At 44.8% G+C, this 21,768-nt stretch overlaps 1 protein-coding gene across 2 annotated transcripts in view; it reads right to left on the bottom strand.

Annotated features, from left to right (window-relative positions):
- Positions 1-21,768, bottom strand: part of LOC114047147 (LIM/homeobox protein Lhx6) — a 33,676-nt gene that overhangs the window by 2,882 nt on the left and 9,026 nt on the right. Inside the window, exons 4-8 of one of the 2 annotated variants that reach the window (XM_027867907.1) lie at positions 13,521-13,741; positions 9,050-9,150; positions 8,813-8,908; positions 7,817-7,991; positions 3,161-3,264 (exon numbers count right to left, since the gene is read on the bottom strand). In XM_027867907.1, coding sequence (XP_027723708.1) covers positions 3,161-3,264; positions 7,817-7,991; positions 8,813-8,908; positions 9,050-9,150; positions 13,521-13,741 — 697 coding nt within the window. The remainder of the gene's footprint in view (positions 1-3,160; positions 3,265-7,816; positions 7,992-8,812; positions 8,909-9,049; positions 9,151-13,520; positions 13,742-21,768) is intronic. The other variant, XM_027867908.1, reaches the window with a different exon arrangement.

Here is a 21,768-nt window from a genome sequence, read left to right on the forward strand (position 1 = left end):
GCATCACCCCCAAAACCTATGTCACTCACCAGACCATTAGATTGCAAACCAAAGTTATTGTGAATCCTATTAACATGGACCAAAAGATAGGGAGGGACTACTCTCTCTATCCAGAAGAAGAGGGAGTATTCCAGGGGACTCTTCAGTTTTCAGGCACAGTATTTATTTACTAGGTCTTCTGGAAAGAGAGGAGTTGCTGGGGAGTATTCACCACTAAGTGAGTGGTTTTCTGTCTCTCCCTACCACCAAGAGTAGACAACTAACTCCACTACATAGAGAAGGAAGGCATAGCCAAGCTATGAGTGAAAATGAGACTGCTATAGAAGCAAGCACAGACAGAATAGCTCTTTTCCAAAAGTTTATACTTTTTTCCCTGGGAGCATTCCAAATCTAAGTCAGAGACATTCTGAAGGTTACATTAAAAGAAGAAAAAATTTTTTTTATATTAAGAGCCTCGTTTATAGAATTGGGAGCAGATACAAAGAAAGAACAAGTTTAGAAAACTTTGAAGTCAGCCAACTAGGTGGAAATGCATACTAAGTAATTAACTACTGCTGAGGAAATAACTATAATTCATGCACTGGAGTTTTACAGACTGCAGTCTAGGGGTAGAGAAGAAGACTTACATTGACAACAGAAGCCTCAGAGATGGTAAGTCATCATCAGAGTGACATCTGTCAACTCTTACAGTCAGGACCACACAATCTAGCTCTGTCTTACTTTAGGGAACTGTTTCATGTGTTAATTTTATCTTCCTATTTAGATTGTTAACTCCTCTAGGACAGGTTATTAGATCTTTTGTGTCTTCCCCTATACTAGTGTCTATCACACAGTAAGAGCTCAAACAGACTTTCTGTTAACTGGGTGGCCAGACTGAAGGTCTCCCTCACCTTTCCCTAGAGTGGAATTTTATGCACAGGGAAAGATGCAAGTGATGGAAGGGAAGAGGCCTTATCAATGAGGATGATAGCTTCACCCTAACCTTAAAAATAAAGAACAATGGCACAACTCACTAAAATTTTCACTTGAAGACAGAAAGCCTAAAGCACTGTGCAAGATAAGAGCTAAACTTTCATAAGAACTGGGAATATAAGAAGACAAGATAATAAAATAATAATAATAAACAAAAGCAAAATGGGGATGTTACAGATGAATAAATAAACTTGGAGACTTTTACCTCTAACTTGCTGAATTTGCTAAAGGTCACACAGCTAGTCAAAGTGTAATTTTTGCTACTACATCACAGCAACACTGAGGGAATCCTTAGGCTGAGAGACAAGGGGTAGCTCCTTTCCTAAGTTTGGGACTGGAAATGTTAGAGAGAGAATCCTATTCAGGTAGATTACATCAGATAACCTCTTTGACGCCTTCCAGCTGTGAGATTCAAAGATCATTGTCACTGAGACCTGACATGGTAAGATCATGAACCTTTACTACTTATTTCACTATCTCAAGGACCCAGGGTCTCTTCAATGTGAATACTGAGAATATCATAAGATTTAGATTGGGAAGAGACCTCAGATGTGATCGAATCCAACTTCCTCTCATTATAAATGAGAAAAAGGAAGCCCAGAGAAGTAACTTGCTCTAGGTTTATATGATGACTACGTGGCAGAACCAGATTTGAACCCAGGTCTTGTAACTCCAAATACAGCAGTCTTTCCACTACAACATCTTGCCTCCCTACGCCATGCTGTTTTCTTCTATGGAAATGGAAATCCCTTGCACAGATAAATTCATTACCTGGTGCCAACGTCCTATTGATGTGATTCCAGTGTGGGTAGGTTGTCCTTGCACAACAATTGGCGCTAGGCTTCTATTCGAAGCCTTTCCCGTTTGTTAGGAACCCCCCCCACCGTCCTTGTACTTCCTAGCAGAGCTGTGAAAAAGCTACAGTCACTCCCACACCACAGTGAAACATTGGGGAAGGACCTCAGTGGAAATCAGCAATGATGATGACAATAAAAACAATTATATCCTTGCCTGGACTGGATTCATACCTTAAAACTAGGATGTTTGTCATATCTTGGAATAAATTCCCACCCCCACCAAGAGCACTTCTGAATACCTATGATCATGGAATCATAGAAGCTTAGAGTTGGAAGGGACCTCCAAGGTCACGATGTCACTAGGAGATTTCTAGTCTAACAATAGGTTATTACCATGTGGAATGAAAGCTGCTTTATTCTATATTCTTTCAACTATAAGCCTCTATTAACCATCACTTCTACAATGATAATTGATGTGCACAACAATGACCCGGAGACCCTGCCAGATCATGAAGTGCTTTCTAAATCATCTAAGAAAGATTAAATTATGTTCAGTATAGTTCTGATGTTAAGCATATTTTGTTTTATTCTAATAATCTGAAAATTGGTAATTCATGTATGGCATATATAATAATTCTCTATCAGTATAGCTGGTGAATAAAAGTGGCCCATTCTTTAATTATATTGGATAATGGAGAGATAACCTCGGGTAACTCTCTGAGCCTCAGTTTTTTCATCAATTAAATGGGAATATAATATATATGTATGTATGTGTGTGTGTGTATATATATATATATATATATATATATATATAGGATATAATAATACTTACCTCATAGAGTGGTTGTGGGGAAAGTGATTTGTAAACCTTAAAGTGGTTACAGAAATGGGAGTTATTATTTCTTAACTAATTTCTCAACTGTCAAATTACAGTGTGCTAAAAATTGATTTACCAAGCAATAAAAATTAAAATGATAATGCCACAATGAATTGGGATAAATCCAGGTCTTTGTAATAAGAAATGGCAGCATATAGAATAGACTCTGGAGTTACTCCAGTATGGATGATAGCTATGTTGTAGTCTGTGACTTCTTGAAGTAAGAATTTATAGGAGTGAGAACCAGAGAGTGACAGGATGGATAAATGGACACTGCACTACACATAGACACAGGCAGACAGACCACTGGCTTCTGAGGAAGAGAAGCTTCAACAGTGTATCACTGATAGGCCCCAGACCCTTAAGATGGACAAAAGACCTGGGGTGGATGGAGGTGAACACATTTGTAAAAGCCCCATAGCTCTAGTGCCAACAGAGCTCCACCTCAGTGGCATGCATGTAGGGGTGCCTATTGGGAGGAATATATTATAGTACCAGGGGGCACTTAATTTACCTTCTCACCCCTATTAGAGAGTGGTCCATCCATGTCGGCTTTGAGGTGAACTGGTGGGGCAGTGTAAGGAAGCCGACAGTGCACCTGCCCACATTGTACCTGACCTGTAAACAAGAAGATGGCTTCAGCCTCTGGGGCTCTCTATGCCAGAGATTATCCTATAGCATGACCTGAGGGTTGAGGACCCAGACAGAAATGTCACAAATACTGACTCTGTCATAGAACCCTCAAGTGAAGTGATTAAGTCCATCCCCCATATTTCAGACTAGATTGGATGTTGGCTCATGGGGACTATGTTAATCAGTCCATAAATTTTAGTATTTATTGAGCACCTACTGTATTCAAGGCCCCATGCTAGGACCTCTATCCCATCCATAAAGATCCCTACCATCTTCCATACTCCATTCCAGCAACTAAAAACCATCACTGTTAGAAACATTCTTAATCTAAAGTAAGTTCCTTTTGGTTAAGCCCTTTTCCCACTCTCTCCACTGAAAAGGGAAATGTATGGTTCCCATCTATGCATAATCCTTCACAGACCTAAAGGGTCAAATACCCTACCACCACCATTGCCCCAGTCCCTTTTTTTTTCCAGACTCAAACACTGTTAGGGTAGGATTCCTTTCATGTTAGTGTGGATAAGGGAAATGAGCCTGGTAGGCCATTCAAAACCAACCCTAGCATTAGCCATATGGGAGGGATGGTCTTGATTTGGCCTAAATGAGTGTGAAGAAATGTGGCTATGAGTGAATCAGTGCCTTTCACCAAGAAGAAGATATGGGTGGGAGAAGAGTGCACATGCACTTATACAACTGGCCCAGAAGTATTTTGATTTTTGAGAGGAATTATGGTTGCTGTGGGTGTAGTTTTGCCAGTAACCCCATGACTGATGTTTTCTGACCAACTGTTTGCTTCTTTCATTGGGAAAAAAAAAGACTGCAAGATGTTATACAAGGTTTGTCTGTGAGCCTGGGCTAGAGATACTTCTTCCAAAATCAGAGTTCTCTCAGGGAGGTCCATTGTTTTCCTCAAATAGCCTCACCCAACTCTTTAGTCCTAAAGCAGGGTAGATCAGTCACCCACTGCTCAAGGTCAGGGAAACCTAAAGTATTAAATTTCTAAGATTCTGTAATTTGAAAATTCTGATTCTATGATTCTAAAATATGATCCTAAGAGTCTTTGGCCCCTATGTTTCCAGGATTCTGAGATTCTAAGATTCCATGTTCAAGTCCTACCAATTTTTAGGTTCTGTGGTTCCAAGCTTCTAACTTGTTCTTTGATTTCAGGTTTGTAGGACTCTAAACTTCTATGATTCAAAGATTCTAAAATTTTGATATTTTTAGAGTCTATTATTTTTTTTTTGGCTAGGCAATGGGGTTGTGATTTGCCCAGGATCACATAGCTAGTAAGAGAAGTAAGTGTCAAGTGTCTGAGGCTGAATTTGAACTCAGGTCCTCCTGATTCCAGGGCCAGTGCTCTATCTACTGTGCCACCTAGCTGCCCCTAGAGTCTAATATTCCTAAGATTTTAAGCTTCCAAGGTTACAAATTTCTAAGGCTCTATGACTCTTTTAAGATTCTGTGGTTCTAGATAGGGAATGATGTTAAATTCATGGATCCCATTATCTTAGTTAATTTTAAAACAAACACATCTCCAGGAAGAGAGAGGTATCATATTTTTATATCCTTACCTCTGTAGTTACTTTGCCTATTTTTTTAAATTTCATTTTTTCCATATATGTCATTTCCCCTTGAGGCTCAGGTCTGTTTTATTTTTGGCTTTATATCTCCAGAGGCTAGCATAGTAACTGGAACAGAGTAAATGTTTAATGAATACTGGTTGAATGAATTAACGAAAGAATTCTAGATAGACTACTTGGTCAGAATTTGGGTCTATGCCCAGAGAGAGCACCATCATGAATAAAGGTGTTCTTGCAGTAGAGAACAGCTGAGGAAATGGGATAAGACTTGAGATCCATCTTTGAGATTCCGTGTCTTAGTACACATCTTCAAGGTAGGTGGAGCACAGATAGGATTCGATCTCCCAGACTGAAGGAAGTTGCCCTCTCCTGCAAGGCAATGAATACTGTACTCTGGCAGATAAGTCTTGGCATGGCCCCTGGTGATCCAGCAGGCCAAGTCTATACTAAACAAAGCAGGGAAGCAAAAGTCAGACCCATCATCCTCACTGCTATGGATAGATAGCCTTTTTCCTTCCAGAGCATATAGACATCTCAATACCCAGTCTGCAGAACAGCTGAAATATGCTACCCCTTTCCTCAAAAGAAGCACTTTTAATGGACGCTGTTGTTCTGAAAGTATGGCTGGACCTACTTGGTCTACACTGACCTCAAGGTGAGATTCATTTCCAAAGCTTTGGAATCCTTCCCATCTTGTTCCACTTCTAATGTAAAAATCCATTCAACAAGACATACAGATAGAGCTTCAGTACAGATAGTGTCAAATTATCTGGATACTGAGGATGATATATAGATGCACTTCGAAAATTAATCACTTTAGGAAAAAGAGTTCCTCATACCAAGCAAATTTTTGTCTGGCTTCCAAAGAATAACTAGCCAAATGAGAATAATATTGAAGAGTCCTGGATTTAGAGTTGTAGAACCTGGGTACCAACCCTAACTCTTCTCCTAGTGTGACCATGGGCAAGTCACTTGAGCTTTTTGAGACCCCAGTTTCCTTATATGTAAGATAAAGGGGTTTTATTGAATCATCTCTGAAGGTCCCTTTCAAGTTCTAAATCCTATGAAATAGAGGATCCTAGGGAGAGGGTCTTGCTGTATATCTTAGGGAAAATCCTGTCATTATTAGTGGGGGCCTGAGACTCTCACAGGACCTGGGAGAGGGCTCCCATGTGTCCACCCAGAAATTGAGGCGGGTGTAGGATGGGGAGCTGAGGGACAATTCCAGAAGTGTGTGTAGATAGAGTAGGAGTTAGGTGCCTGCAATGTGTGTGGCCTGTGAAGAAGAGGCTGAGGAAAGACTAGCCCAGCATCCAAAGGGTATTCTGGGGCCCAGAATTTTGCAGCTATTTCTTACAAAGTCCACTTTAAGCCGGTGAAAGAATGAATGAGTATATTTCATAGCATTTAGAGCCAGAATGGGCTTTAGAGATCATCTAATCCAATGATCTTATCATATGGATGAGGAAACTAACATCCTGTGAAGTCAGTGGCTTGTCCAAGACCCGCAGCTGGGTTAATAACCAGTGTTCTGACTCCACATTCAGTGTTTTGCACCCTTGATATGTGTGGGGCCTAGAACACTGGCAATGATGGCAGCCAAGGCAGGAAGCATCCCCAGGCAGGTGCTTCGTCACCCGGCCTGAGCAGCTAATGTAGTTGTGAAGGTCCTAGTAAAGGCAGAGTTTGTTAGTCAAGGTTTCTTCCACAACCACAGGGTCTCTCTCATACTGCCCTCAGAAGTGAGAGCAAGAAACTGACTGAGAAAGAGCCAGAATAGCAGAAAACATGTTCTAGATTAGGAGATCCCAGGGGCAGCTAGGTGGCACAATGGATAAAGCTCCAGCCTTGGAGTCAGGAGGGCCTGAGTTCAAATCCGACCTCAGACCAAACACTTGACACTTACTAGCTGTGTGACCCTGGGCAAGTCACTTAACCCCAATTGCCTTAAAAAAAAAAAGATAGATTAGGAGATCCCTGTACACCATCCTAACAGAACAGAAGATAGTTGTTGTTGCTCCATTCCTCAATGAGAACATCCAGATCCTGTGCTCCCCCTGGGCCAGAAGGGAGTAGAAAAAAAACAAAACAAAACAGAAGGTGGTAGGTAGAACAGAGCCTACAAAAATCTCATAGGATCATGATATTCAAAGCTGAAAGAGACTTTAGGGGTTATCTAATCCAACACATTCATTTTACAATTGAGGAAAAGGAGATAGACAAAGCTGAAGTGATCTGTGTGAGGTAGAAGAATTAGGACTCATAAGGGATTACAATTATTCTAAATGGCTCCATACAGTAGAGCCAAGAGGAAAATGACCAAGCTGTAGATCCTTATTGGAATGGAATCTCCAATGATGGAAGTGTAGTAGGTAATGAGTTCCGGGCCACTGGAGATCTTCAGACACTGGATGATCTTATCAAGGAGGCCAAAGGGGCAATTTTTATTTCTGATAAGGACTGGACTAGATGCCCTTTGTAGTCACTCCCAGCTGTGAGATTCTGTTATTTTCAAACAGAAAAGACGAGCACTTCATGGGAACTCTAGCCAAACTCAGGAGAGAAACACTTTCTTCCCCAAGGACAGAGAAAAGAAACCCAGGATGGCGTTAAGAGGGGGACAGGATGCAAGCAAACCATTTTCATGCTTTTCTAGGTCAGGTCTAACGGGGGTTGGGGGCGGTGTAAGGGTAGAAGGAGTGCTGTTTCTGATCCTTACAGTGGGACTATCCCTTTCCCTTCTCCCTAGCCAAATGTCAGGCCTGGCCTGGCCCTCATTTCTTTTCTGCCAGCTTCATCTGTTCCGACCTAACCCTGAAGTCAACAGAACCAAAACAGCAAGCCATTTTTTCCCAGGAATCTGGGAACATCCTTTTTTCCCAGCTTGGCAGGCCCCAGGCTCAGATGCTTTGTATATCTCTCCCCTCCCCTGGACCCTAAGGGCTGTGGTCACTTACTTTCTATATATCCGTGAAGGGTGACCATGCGGGCTCGCTCAGGGCTGCTGAAGGGGGAATAGTGGATGTCATCAGACAGGGAAGAGGAGAGACGGGACTGTGGAGCTCCAGAGGGTGGCACTGTATGCTGGGGTGTGTGTTTTTTATGGCGGGCTCGGCAGTTTTGAAACCAGACCTGAAATGATAGCCCCAACCCACCCCCAAAGAAAATCCCACACAGTTGGTCAGGTTGTTGAAGTTTGTTCTCCATCCCTCTTGATGAATGTCCCAGAAAATTACTGTCCCCCTTAGGTTCCTGCCTCCCCAACCCCACCCCCATGATGTGTTTTCTGCTGGACTGCTTAGCTTGGGAGTTGTTCCCGCCCAAAACAGCAAGGCCATCTCCAAGAGCCAAGGAATAAGTCAAAGGGCCATAAGACTAAGAGTTCGAAGGGCCCTTGGGTGACCCCTTCTGCCTTTGGGGAAGAGGGAATCTTGCTTGGAAGAAGAAGGGAATCAGACTAAAGGATGGAGAAGATGTAGAGTAGAGGCAAAAGTCTTAAAATAAGGGTATAAAGTGTCAGGGATTTTAAGTTTGACTCTTAATTGGCACAGAGCAATTTCTTAATGTTTGTGTCATGAAACTCAGTCATTTTTAACAAGAATGGAACTAAAGTCCAGGGGTTAAGTGACTTGACCAATGTCAAGTAAGCAGAAAGTAAGGAAATAGAAATGGAATTCAAATTCAAGTCTTCTGATTCTAAATCCATTGCTTTTTTCCTTTATACCATGTGTCTGAGGGATCAGGTCCAGATTCAGTTCCCACCTGCCCTCCCCCCAAAGAATTTCCCACCCCTTCATACATGGTTTCTACTCCCCCCCCCTTCCTTCTCCCCTTACAGGCTTTATTTCTCCCTGAGTAGCAGGACCAGCCCTGGCCCCACCACAATGATTTCTGTCTCTGACTCTGTCAGCCTCACCCTCTTCTCTCTCATTGTGTGTCTGCCCTCCGCCCACCTGGATAACTCGACGACTAAGGCCCGTCATGTCTGCCAGCTTCTGAAGTGTCTGTGCATCAGGATTGTTGTCCTGGGCAAACTGGGCCTGCATTACCTGGAGAACAGAGTGAGGGTATTGGGGGTGAGGAGCAGGAGGGAAGGTCAGGGAGCTGGGGGGTAGGCTCTCCCTAGCCATCCTCTTGCTCCCATCAAGATAGACCTCTAACCTGGGAGGCCCACTGCCCTGAGCCAGTACCTGCAGCTGCTCTGCTGTGAAGGATGTCCGTGCCCGCTTGGCTGGCTTTGGTTGACTGTCCTGTTCTGATGGCACGGCCCCTTCCAATGTGATTCCATTGCCTGAGAAGGAAGAAGGGATATAGATGGAATGCTGTCTCATAGATTCAGAGGACCATAGCATTTTAAGCTGTATGAGGCCTTAGACATCACTTTGCCTAATCATTTTACAGATGAACTGAGGCTTAGAAAGTTTAAGTGACTTTCCCAAGGTCACATAGGTAGTAAATGGCAAAGCTAGGGTTCTAACCTAAGTCTTTTGACTCCAAACCTGGGCCTCTTTTCCAGTATACCACAGATTGGGTACTTGCTTTCCTATAGTCTGGAGAGAAGAGTCAGACTAAAGGATGGAGAAGATTTAGAATAGAGGCAGGAGGCTTGAAATCAGGGTGTAAAGTGTCAAGGATTTAAAATTTGGCTTTTAACCTGGCCAGAGTAGCCTCTTGTGTTTGTCTCGTGTGTTATGTATATTCTCCACCATGTTTATTAAAGAAACCATATGATTCAGTGTACTCAGTAAAAGAACAAGGTTGTATTAGATGAAAGTTTGGGAAGTCCTGATGTCTCTTCCTGATGTCCCATAGGAAGGCCTATCTTCAGGGAGTTCCTAAGTTAACTCTAGGGATAGAGGTTTGACCTTTCTATTTATGGAATTCAATCAATGGAAAGATGTGTGTCTATGTATACGCATATGTATATAGGTATATATATACCTATATACGTGTACATAAAGACATCCTCTGTGCCTCCAAAGAAATAGGATGCCATGTAGTATGGTGGAAAGAGCACTGGGCTTGGAGTTAGAAAACCTGGCCACTATCTCTTCCACTTCTCCCTCTGAGTCTGTTTCCTGACCAGTAAAATGAGGAGGTTGGATTGGATGATTTTTTAAGGTAGCTTCTAACTCTAAATCTTATTGTTGAGGTTCCAGCTTGGACTTGCTACTTATGTGACCTTGGGTGAGTCTCTCCCTTTGCCTGGGTTTTGGTTTCTTCATCTGCTCAATGATGAGGTGAGCTAGATGATCTCTATGTTCTCTTCCTGCTTTAATTTCTATCATCGATGAAATGATGAGCAAAGAATCCTAGGATAGGAGACAATCGGGTTGACCTTATTTCTTTCCTGGTATGGTAGCTTTGCAAAGCCAAGTCCCTAGGCAGCCTCTAATCAGGAATAATAATAGCTAACATTTATATAGTGCTTACTATGTTCCAAGCACTGTGGGAAGTGCTTAACAATTCTAATCTCATTCAATCCGTAAAATAATCGTGAGAGAAAAATGCTATTATTATCCCCATTTTACAGTTGAGGAAACTGAGACAAACAGAGGTTAAGTGACTTGCCCAGGTCACACAGTAAGTGTCTGAAGCTGGATTTTAAATCATCTCCCAGCTAAAAGACCTGAATTCTAATCCTGACCCCACTAATAACCTGCTGTGAAACCTCAGGCAAGTTGCATCCCCTCTCTGGGCTTCAATTTCCTTATCTGTAGAATGAAGTGGACTGATTTTATACTTCTGAGGATGTACTAGCTGACTGTGGAAGGACTGTCTCCCTTGGTCCTCTTTCTCCTGCCTGAGTTCTCTAATAGAAGACATTTTTTATAAGATTGGTTTGCTGATTTCCCTGCCCCTGTACAGACTGGCTGAAGGGACAGCATGCATTGGCTTGGGACGTCTCTATTTCTCTTTGTCTCCTTTTTCTTTCTCTTTTTTTGTGTGTCCGTCTGCCTGTCTGTCTGTCTGCCTGTCTGGCTTTCTGTCCTTCTCTCTCTCCCTCCTATTCCCTCCCTTGTTGTCATTCAGGAAGCTAGGGCTGGCAAGTCTCCAAGGGGAAAGGAGCTGCTTTGTGGCAAGGCTGACCTTCCCCCGCCCTGGCTGTCCCCTTGGGGCATTTGGGCAGGGGAGCTAATGGAGAAAGCAGACACACACCATCCCCACCTTCTGAGCCCTCACTTACAGTAAGCTGGAGAACCAGGCCTGGTTTGGGGAAGGCCAGGAAGTGAAAGGTGGGACCTGGAGTGGGTGGGGAAATTATGGAAAAGGCTTGTCCCTTTGCCAGCCTTCCTATCTCCCTGACTGTGACTCATCCTACAGGATTGTCTACTGCCCTGGTCATTCATGGGCATCGGGGGATACAGTGGGAAAGGGTGGGGACTGGGCTTGAAGGTAGGGAAAGGAGGGAAAGGGAATTTCTTGCTTGCTTGCTTCCTGATCCATGCATAGAGCCACAGAAAACAGTGTCAGAACTGGAAGGTTCCTTACAATGGAGAATGTAATAACTGCAATAGGACCTAGAACATAAGATTTTATTCAGACCACAGGACATAGAATTTGAGAGCTGAAAAGAAGAGCAAAGCACAGATTGTCACAACATAAAGCCACAGAGCTAGATGAGACTGAGAGATCATAGGATCAGTAGATTTAAAAGTGGAAGGAGCTGCAATGGTAACAACGAGGTCCTGATTAGTATGCATAACAAATTCCCTGAAGTGGTTGAGTTATTTGAATTTGCACTGCATTATTTCCATTGGGCAGGGAAACAGTTATCATATTTTACATAATTACAACTTCAAAATAGTGTGAATTCAAATACATGCAGCCACTTCAAGGAATTCATTATTCGCAGTAATTGGGACCTAGTTGTATCTGGTCCAATCTCCTCATTTTACAACTGAGGAAAGCCAAGGAAGCTCCGAAAGATAGTAAGGAGGGAAATGACAGTTCTGGAGAGACAGTTTCCTCCTCTGGCCCAGGCACCACAGAAGAAGCCCTCCCTGAACAGGGTCTGTAAACCAGAGCCTGTTAAAAAAAAAAAAAAGGTGGGGCACTCTTGTGAACTTGGAGGTGAATTTAGTGATGTAATACAATACTGTCTTTGGGTGATGCAAGGGATAGGCTTCACTCTTTACAGTCTGTGCAACTTTAGTCAAGTCACTTATCCCTCCTGGGCCTCAGTTTCCTCATCTGTAAAAATGACAGGGTTATATTAGATTATCTCTAAACTAATATCCAGGTTGAAAGCCTGTGATCCTGCAGGTTAAGTGATAAAGATCACTTGGGGTATCTTCCATAAAGAAGCTCTAACTGCTCTTCCACTGTAAATAAAAATGCTTCCTATCCTTGATCTATTTTGGCTATGAGGAAGAAATAGGAACCTGGAAATAATAGCTCACCTTTCTATATTGTTTCAATGTTTATCTACCTATGAGTAAGTAATACAAGAATTATTATTTCCATTTTGCAAGTAAGGAAACTGAAGCTCAGAGACTTAACCAACATTACATAGCTAGTAAATGTTAGATCTGGAAGGGATTCAAATCCAAGACTCTCTTAACTCCAAGTCCAGCATTCTTCCCATAATACGATGCAATATGAGATAGGTTCTGGAGTGCTAAGTATCTGACCAGTGCCAGAGGTTTGAAGGTTAAGCCCAAGACTATGCTAAATCATGCATTGACCCAGATGTATATCACTTAAGAAAAGTCAGGGTTTGAAGTCACTTGAGTAGGAGCAGTTCTGGAAGTGATGACCCTCCTCTCTGTCCCCCACCCCCACCCCCCTCCCCTCCACCCCTTGGCATTTCCTTTCCCCAGAAGCAGTGGATTCAGCATCTGGATTATAGGTTCTCACATAGAGTGGTCAAGGAAATATCCATGCTGAGGACCAGTCCAGTAGGATTGAGAGTTAGATCCAGCCATCAGCCTCCTCAGAGACAATGCAGGACTCAGGCATTGTGGAAAGCAGCAGGAACAGTTATATAATTTCCATGGCAACATCAGGTACTTCAAGTCACGAGGGGTGGGGAAAGCAGCAAGGTGGGAACATAGGGTCAGACTCCCTGAGAGAGCAGTAGGGAGCCTGGTGTCTTGTAAAGTGTCAGAGTGAGAATTTGAACTTGGTCTTTTGATTCTGAGTCCTGGGCATTTCCCCCCTCCCCCAACACCATAACTCTAGTGTCTATATTTTAAGCTCTTTCTTTAACTCTTCTAGAGCTAACAACCTAATGTCAAAAGTCCTTTCTTACTCTAATATTCTGTGGACCCTTCCAGTTCTAACATGCTATGGCTCAATGTCTTTTCCAACTCTAACATGCTACATTCTAAGCTTCCTTCCTGCTCTAAACATGCTACATTCTAAGCTCTCTTCCTACTCTAACATGCCATTCTAAACTTCTTTCAAGCTCTAACATTGTGATCTAAGATCCTTTCCAGCTCTGACATATTGTTATAGGTAGGAGTAACTGCAGAGGTGGATCCTACATTGTGGAATCCTTCCCTAGAAAGGGGAGGGCACAGAAAGGGCCTGACACCCTGTCCTCCCATGTTCAGCCCATGGGCCAGTCTCCTGAGGACATCCCCAGCAGGATTTAAGAAAAGGGTAGTGCCCAAGAGGCTGAAAGAGTGTGGAGGTAGGGGATTAGGGGATGGATACCGTTCTCAGCTGCTCTCTTGAGGTTCTCGATCATAGTGTCGTAATGGATGCGGCACAACACCTTCTCCTCCACCAACCCGAACTCCTCGCCTGTGGAGAGCTGCCGCTTGCAGGAGAAGCAGGCAAAACAGGCCAGGTGGTAAGCATTGCCCCGTGCCCGTCGCACCCAGTCACTGGCAAAGATCTGGCGGCCACACCGGGCGCACTTGGTACCGAACCGGCTGGAAGAGAGAGAAGGGAAGGAGCTGGGACTCAGGGAATTGGAGAACGACGGAGGCATCTACGCTAAAGTGTCTGTTTCTCTGTTCACCTCAATCTCACCACTGTCACTGCTTGTAAATAACAATAATCACAATAATGATAACTTCCCTTTCTGTAGCCCTTTAAGCTTTCCTCACAACTGCCCCTCTGAATTGAGAGGCATCTTGGCATAGTGGATAGGGGGATAGCTTTGACCTCAGGAAGGTAGGTTCAAATACTGCCTCTGAAATACACTTGGCTGTGTGATTCTGGACAAGTCACAATCTCTGAGTGCTCCATGCAATTCTTTAAGGCTATAAATTACAGATAAGCTACCACGATGAAGGGAGTTTCCACACAGAGAGTTCCTCCATGATGATGAAAACATAACTCTCAACAAAGAGTCCACTGGAGTCCAGTGGTACACATATTACTAATTCTATTTTACAGATGGAGAAACTGAGGCTTAGAGAGGCTAAGTTGTTAAATGCCTTGCTAAAAGTCACACAGGTCCATATTCTTGTCTCTTGATCCTTACAAGAACCCTGTGGAGTGGGTTATACAAGGTGTATTATTTTCATTTCACAGATAGGAAATTGAGGCTTGGAAATGCAAAATGACTTGCTGAATCTCTCAGGAGCAAAATTGGTGTACGTAGCAGGACAAGATGACAAGAAGCAAAGGTCTGCTAAGGCTGCAGATGAGACAAACAACATTGTCATCAGCCAGTGAAGGTGAATGAGAAACAAACTAAAGCCACTTAGCCTTAGATAACATTTAAACCAGCTGAGCTTGCTGAAGCACAGTGACAATCAGGGCAGAAAGCAAGGAGACCAGAAGGGACTCCACAGTATGAAGAATAAGTACTTCTGATGTTCTGTGTTTGCTACTCCATGACTCACAATTATGTAGTAATTTTGGATTAGAAAGCACTTCACAAAGGCAGTGCAAAATGTGATTGTCCCCACTTAACAGATAAGGAAGTTGAGACTCAGGGACTTCCAACCCAGGTCTTAGTCTAAGACTTAAGAATCATAGAATTTAGGGCTGGAAAGGTTGTGAAACAACCCATTCATTTTAAGATAAGGAAAAAGAGACATTGGGAGGGGAAGGAACTTGCCTAGGGTAGTAAACAGCAGAGTTAAGACTTGAATCCAAGTCCTATAATTCCAAATCCAGTGTTCTTTTCCTCACATTCCATGGGGGCAGGGGCGGGGAAGGAGTGTCAGAGGAAGACAAAGACAAGGAATTCTTTGGGATCATTTGTTTCCAACAAATTGAGTATTTTATATGCTTATTGGTACATTCTACAAGATGGAAAATTAAACTGGGGTAAGGGAAGAGGGGCTAAGGACAGGGAGATATTCCAGGAGTCAGAGGGTATGTTTCTTTTGCATTTGGGCCTTTCAGGAAAATTAACATTATTTATAAAGATGTGGGTGCTTTAAGAAGGGACAATGCCTAGGCCTTGCATGTAGATCCTCAATGAAGTAATTGTGTAATAGGTGGAAAAATCACTGAACTCAAGAGTCAAAACACCTGAATTTGGGTCTTGTTTCTGCCATTTATTAGCTGTTACCTAAGGCATTTCTTCTCCTCTGTGAGCCTCAGTTTCCTCATATGTAAAATGAATAAGGTGTAGAAAAAAGTTCTACCTAGGATTGTCCTGATCAGTCACTCTCACTATGTGATCTTGGGCAAATCACTTTATCTTTCTTTGTTTCTTTCCTCATCTGTAAAATGAAATCCTATTGTGTTCTAAGGTCCCTCCTGGCTTTACTCTGTGTTCCACATTCTAACATTCTGTATTCTAATGTTCCTTTTAGCTCTAGCATTTTATGTTCTAAGGTCCCTTCCAGTTCTATGTTTTGTATTTGAACATCCTATAAAATGAAAACGTTATTTTATTGATTATGACATCCATAAGCCAGTTGGTAGGCAGCAAAAGTGTGAAGAAAAAGTAACCTGGGAAAGCAGCTGAGTGCTGGGGACATCATGAATTCTCAAGACTGAGGAGTAAGGGTAGAAACTCCTAGGGGGGGTTCCTGAAGGAGCATAAAGCAAAAATAAACCCCTCCACTCTCACTCCCTCCCACACACACATTCAGAAAAGACAACTAACTATGTAAGTCTTTCTGTTTAGGACCCAAGGTGAAGGAGGGCCCAAGATGAATATGAACAAATTCGTAACTTATGAGAATGAAGTATACAGAGGAAAGCTGAGGGTGAAGGTTAAGATAGAGAGGCTCACAGGAGCAGGAGACCATAGATTGAGAGCTAAAAGAACACTTAAAATATTGAGTCCAACCCTACTCATTTTATAGACAAGGAAATTAAAGTTGAGAGAAATTATTTGATTTGCCCATCTCCTGTGGGATTTGAACCTACATCTTCCTGGCTCCAAGTCCAGCACTCTTTCCATATATTATTCTGCCTTAATCATATCTCAGAGGCTCCCAATTCTATGGGAGGTGGCAGACAACATTGGTCATGCCCTACCTTACTCCCCACCCAAGTGACCCATTTTAGGCCCAAGTTTGGAACTTATTGTCCCCCCAGAAACACTCTCTGGCACCTGAAAAGGAGAATGGAGCCAGGGGCCAAGGGCCAGAGGCCATGGTTGATTTTCCAGAATGCCTGACATCATTTTCCATTGGGGAACTTATTTAAGTCGTTTAAAATGTTTTCATTGTGTATATTCAATGGTGTCACTGGGGAGTGAGGGGCGCAGCTAATTAAAACAAGACTGTGGTCTGTGTGTGTGTGCATGTGTGTGCAAGTGTGTGTGTGTGTGTGTGTGTGTGTGTGTAATCTCTGTGCCTGTGCAATATGTGTGCTGTTGTGTGGATACCTCTGTGTGCTGCACGTTTGTGTATCTATGTGAATCTCTGTGTTTTAGGACATCTGAGTGTGTCTCCATACATATGTATATATGTATGTATATACATATATATGTACACACACAAACATGCATGTCCCTGTCTTAATATGTGTATTTGTATGTACATGTCTCTATTCTTGTCTTTGTGTAAAATGTGAATGAATATTCGTGTTTCTGTGGCACCTCTCTGTGCTGTGTTGGTGACCCCCTGCCTGTGTACCCTCATTTCTATGTTTATGCCTACTTGGGTTTTGGGGGGGTTTTTGGTCTCTGTGTCTATTTGTCTCCATGTGTATTCAGTTTTGGATCTCTAAGTCTTGGGTACTTGTGTGCATCCCAGTCTGGGTCCAAGGGTGTTTCCATATGCATACATATGACTGTCTTTGCTTTTGGAGGTAGCAGTACTGTTCGAGCCTCTTTGTATGTCCTTATCTCCATGTGTATGGGTGCTCCTGTCTCTGTGTCAGATGTGAGTCTTGCCTCACTCTCCAGACCAAGCCAGAGGGCAATTTTTTGTTTTCCATCCTTCCATTCCTTCCAAGGCTAGAAATCTCCTTTTACTCTCCTCTTCCCTATTTCTGCACCTCCGCACTGTGATCTCCTCTAGTCTCAGCTCCCTAAGTGGGGCCTAACCAGCCCCGCCCCCACCCCCACACTCAAAACCCTCCTGCCCTTAGGGTCTTTGGGGACTGGGTATGGAGTCATAGAGAAGCCGAGCCAGTGAGTGAAGGGTCCTGGTCCCGCTTGCTGCTCGCTTTCAGATTTACAGTAATTATAGGCAGTTTTGAGCCCATAACAACGTACAGACTCTTCTCAAGGATGGAAGAGGGCCCATTAGCCGATGCTCCTCTAATTAGCAGCCTCGAAGAAGGACGATCCTATGGTATATTTAAATGATTAATCACCGAGCCATTTGGGAGAAGAAACAAGAGGCAGAGAAAGTGAGTTGTGGTGATTTTTCCCCCTTGACCGCCTCAGACAAAAATCCCCGGAAAACGGAAGAAGGCAAAGCCACGGTTAAACGGAACAGTACCCACGACATTTAATTCAGCGACCGCATCTTCCAAGAACCTTTCGTTGCAGGCTGACTCCAGCCTGTGTGGCCTTGGTTCCGACTCACAGTGAATATAAATTTCTCCCAGAAAAGGGCTCTCTTTTCCCCACGGTGGGGAACCCACTGTCAGAGAAGTAGGGAAGAGAAGAGCGATGAATCTTTCGTTCCCTTTTGCCAGCCTTACCACAGGATTTCGCTTCAGAATCAGAGAGAGACACCTGATGGTTTATTTAGTTGTGAGGTCCGTCAGTCAGGTGTCGTGTAAAGAGCCCTGGCCTGAGAAATAGTAATTAACTGGGTTCCAGGGGTGACCTGCAGTGAGTTACTTCAATTCTCTGAGCCTCAGTTTCCCCATTAATAAAATGTGAATGATAATACTTGCACCACCGAATTCAAGGGCTATTTAAAAGCAAGCTGTCATTAAGTCAGTTTTTGGAGGAGGCAAAGTAGACTCAGAGAGACTGAGAAAGGGTTAGAGGTAGAGAGCTCGCTGAGGAGGGGAACTTGCAGACACTGGCGCTTTGGTGCGCCCTGATTGTAATTGTCGTATTTAACAGGAATGATAATTCCCAGCCCTAATGGGAATATTGCTGAGTCTCTAAGATCTGAGATTCCAGTTTCTACCTTTGATTCGTAGTCTTCTGCCCTAGCTCGGCAATGTCCTTTGAGACGGGAAGGGGCTCCGTGCACGGATACTTGGACCCGAATTCCCCCGTCCTTATCTCCCCAGCATTCACTTGGGCCTCCGGCTCTAAAGGGAGTCTGACAGCAAGAAGTCCGTTCGGGCTCAATCCTAGGACTGTTAGATTGGACCGCGATCTTCCCTTCTGCTGCCCCGAGAAGGTGACCAATCCAGTAACCTCGAGGGGCCCAAAAAGCTTTCAGGGGAAGGAGGCCGAGCCCAGATTCCGTCCACGAACCACCTATCCCACCAGCTACCTCCACCCCCCTAGTCCCTAATACACACACCGGTCCAAAATCACTGGATATTAGAAGTGCCCAATCGGCTCATTTTACAGATGAGGAAACTAAAGTCAAGAAAAATAACAATGGCCACACAATTAATTAGACCCAGAGACATGGCCCGAACCCAGTCTCCTGAATCCAGAGCTCCTTCTGGGCTTTCTCCCAGACACCTCTACTGAGACCTTCCAATTCTCAGAAGTCCTCATAGAACGTTATTATTAATTCTGTTAATAATCCATACACTCAAACATCGAAGCTCCCATCATCAAGGAGCTCGAGTCCGACCCTGTCAGGGCCTTTTTTCTCCCAGAAGCTCCCTGCAGCTGAGACCTCTGTCCTGGCGCCCGAAGCGCCTTAATTAACCTCTCTGCTCCAGATAACGAAATCCCTCCAGGACTGGCCTCCCGAAGTTCGGATCCCGCCAAGCTCGCAGCACTTAGGCCCTCTGTTCTCGGACCCGCCAACTCCCGTCCCGTCGGTCCGCTGCTGTGGAGGCTTTCGATGTTCTGCTCCTTCACCCATGCTGCCCAAGAGCAGAGTCCTCAGAGAGCTCTTTCACCACTCCTATGAGTTCGATGGATTGATGAAGCTCGCGACCTCTGCTACCCAGTCGTTTTGCCTGACCTCGGCTGTTCCACGTCCGCCAGTTCTTCTGCCCTAGGGCCGGACTCAGAACCTTGCGTGCAGAGGCCAGGAATGCGGGTACGGTCCTACCCCGAAAGAAAAGCCGGGGTTGGCTGTCAATCCACCCCACTGGGCTCAAGGTTATTTCCTAGAGCCGCCAGCATCAGCTCGCCTGCTCCACCCTAATTCCGGGAACAACGAAATCGTCCCCGCGAACTAAACGAAACAAAATTTAAATTGCAAAATACATGCATAGGGTGGCCGGGGGTGAGACTAGCTATTGTTTGATATTTTTTATTCGATCTCCCCAAACCTCGATTTCTCAAAGTGGGGGAAAGGGTCGTCAGGGCAGAGAACTGGGGTTGGAGATTCGGGAGTGAAGATACTTAAGGCTTAGGAGCGCTGAGCTGTCTTATAGACAGAAAAGGAGGGGGAAGCAGTTCAGGGGAATGAGGGGGGTAGGGGGCTTGGACTGGGTGAACTGTAGGTACATGTTGAGCATCGCAATACTGTAGAACGTGGAAAGACATTTGGGTTATGGGGAGCCGGACTGAGACATGGGGAGGCAGGGGGCTGAGGAAAGCGCCAGGGTAAGGCTGGAGACGCCCCGAAGCATGGCAATGCTGAGCCGTGCGAAGCAGCACTGGTTGAGGACCGACGGGCTATAGAAGAGACAATAGCGTGGGGCCGTTAAGATATCGAGATGTAAGACGCGGCGTTGTGAGGGGCTGTAGGACATCGAGCAGCAGTAGCGGAACTGAAGGGCTAGGGACTAAGCAGTGCGGAGCGGTGGGAAACCGATAGGCTCGAGTTTGTTGTACTAGGGGGCTGCAAGACTTGAAACGCAGAACCGAGGGACACACATAGTCTGGGGTTGTAGACATGAGCCTGAGATGCTGGTCTGAGAGAAACACACGATGCAGGGGAGCGCGGGGCTGAGCCTCACGGATCTGAGAAACCCACGCCTCTGGAAAGTGCCGCAGTGAGGCATTGAGGAACAAGGACTGGCGCACGGCATTGAGAAACAATGCAAGGTAACAAGCATTTAGATCACATAGAGGCTGTAGGACACAGGAGTGAATGGCTCAGAGCTGTGGCACGCCAAGCAGCTGCGTTCGTAGGGCTCAGAGAAACTCTAACCCAAAGTACATTGAAATATTCGGCGGTAAGATTCACAGATTGTAGGACACCTATCTGAGCATCGCAGGAGAACTCGGCGATTCGGACCTCTAGGGCGCAAAGCTGAGCAGTAAAGAAGAAGCTTCAGGACACGGGCTGAGCGGCGCGGAGCTCAAGGCCCGGGCTAATAGGACTTGAAGCAGTGCAGAGCTGAGGGACCTAGATGCGCCTGGGGCTGGAAGTGGCTCCGGGCTGAGTGGAGGTGAGAAGAGGTGTAGCGGTAGGAAAGGTGCTGGATTGAGGAATACGGGTCTAAGAGGCTAGAAGGCTGTAGGATTTGCTACAGCGGCCGCGCTGTGGGACAGATAGTCCAGGAGCCAAAAATATGAGCAGCGGCGCGAGGCTGAGTGGCCTGGCGCCGGGTGCCACGGTGGTGGCGCGCGTTTGTAGAATACGCTGCTGGGCTGCTCAAAGGAGCTCGAGGCCGGAGTAGCGCTGTAAGGAGATGCGCAGGGATGGAGGATTCGGAAGTGAAAGATTTAACTTCCTCATTGCGGAAAGGGGTTCAGTTAAGATTCCGAATTAGATCCATTCAGGGAACAAGGAAGGGGAGAGAGGTAGGTGAGTACAAGGCTCCCCAGGAAACGTGTAACTGGTCCCAGGTAGGACACTAGTAAATAAGATTCAGGGTCTGAACGGATCGTGGACAGATTGAATCCAGTCCTGGGCCTTGTGGGAAAGGCAGTTCTTCAACTGAGTAGACTGGATTGTATGGGGAGGGGAAGACTAATAGCACCCTGGCTTGAGAGTTCTGGGCCCAGCCTGGCCCTGAGGCCAGGAGAAAAAGCAAGAAAACATGCCTTTAGCATCTCCCAGTCCCTCCAGATCCTTTCTGGAGTCTGACCTCCCAGCCAGCTTGGCAGCTAGCATAGAGAAAAGGGCACAGAAGGGCAGGTCAAGACATACAGGTTCTGGTTCTCCATCTGCTACTTCCTTGCTATATGACCTTGAGCTAGCCACTTCCATTCTCTAGCCCTCCATCTAAATGTCTATTAAATGGGAAAAATAACCCCTACCCTACCCACCCTAAAAGGGTTGTTGTAAGGCTCACATGAGATGGTAGATGAGGGAAGTAGTAAATGCTCCCCTCAAATGTGAGAAATCAGTTTCTTTTTTCGAATATCCCATGGACTACAGACAGGGTCTTGCACTCGAAAGGATCCAAAGTGAGATTTACTGATCCAGGGCATGGGAAGCTGCAGGCTCATCCTTAACCTTCCTATGGTAAGGAGGAAGAGGGAGGGAGGGAGGGAGGGGGAGAGAGAGAGAGAGAGAGAGAGAGAGAGAGAGAGAGAGAGAGAGAG

This window comes from Vombatus ursinus, unplaced genomic scaffold (assembly GCF_900497805.2).
Source record: "Vombatus ursinus unplaced genomic scaffold, bare-nosed wombat genome assembly UNPS02014786.1, whole genome shotgun sequence".
NCBI lineage: Eukaryota > Metazoa > Chordata > Mammalia > Diprotodontia > Vombatidae > Vombatus > Vombatus ursinus.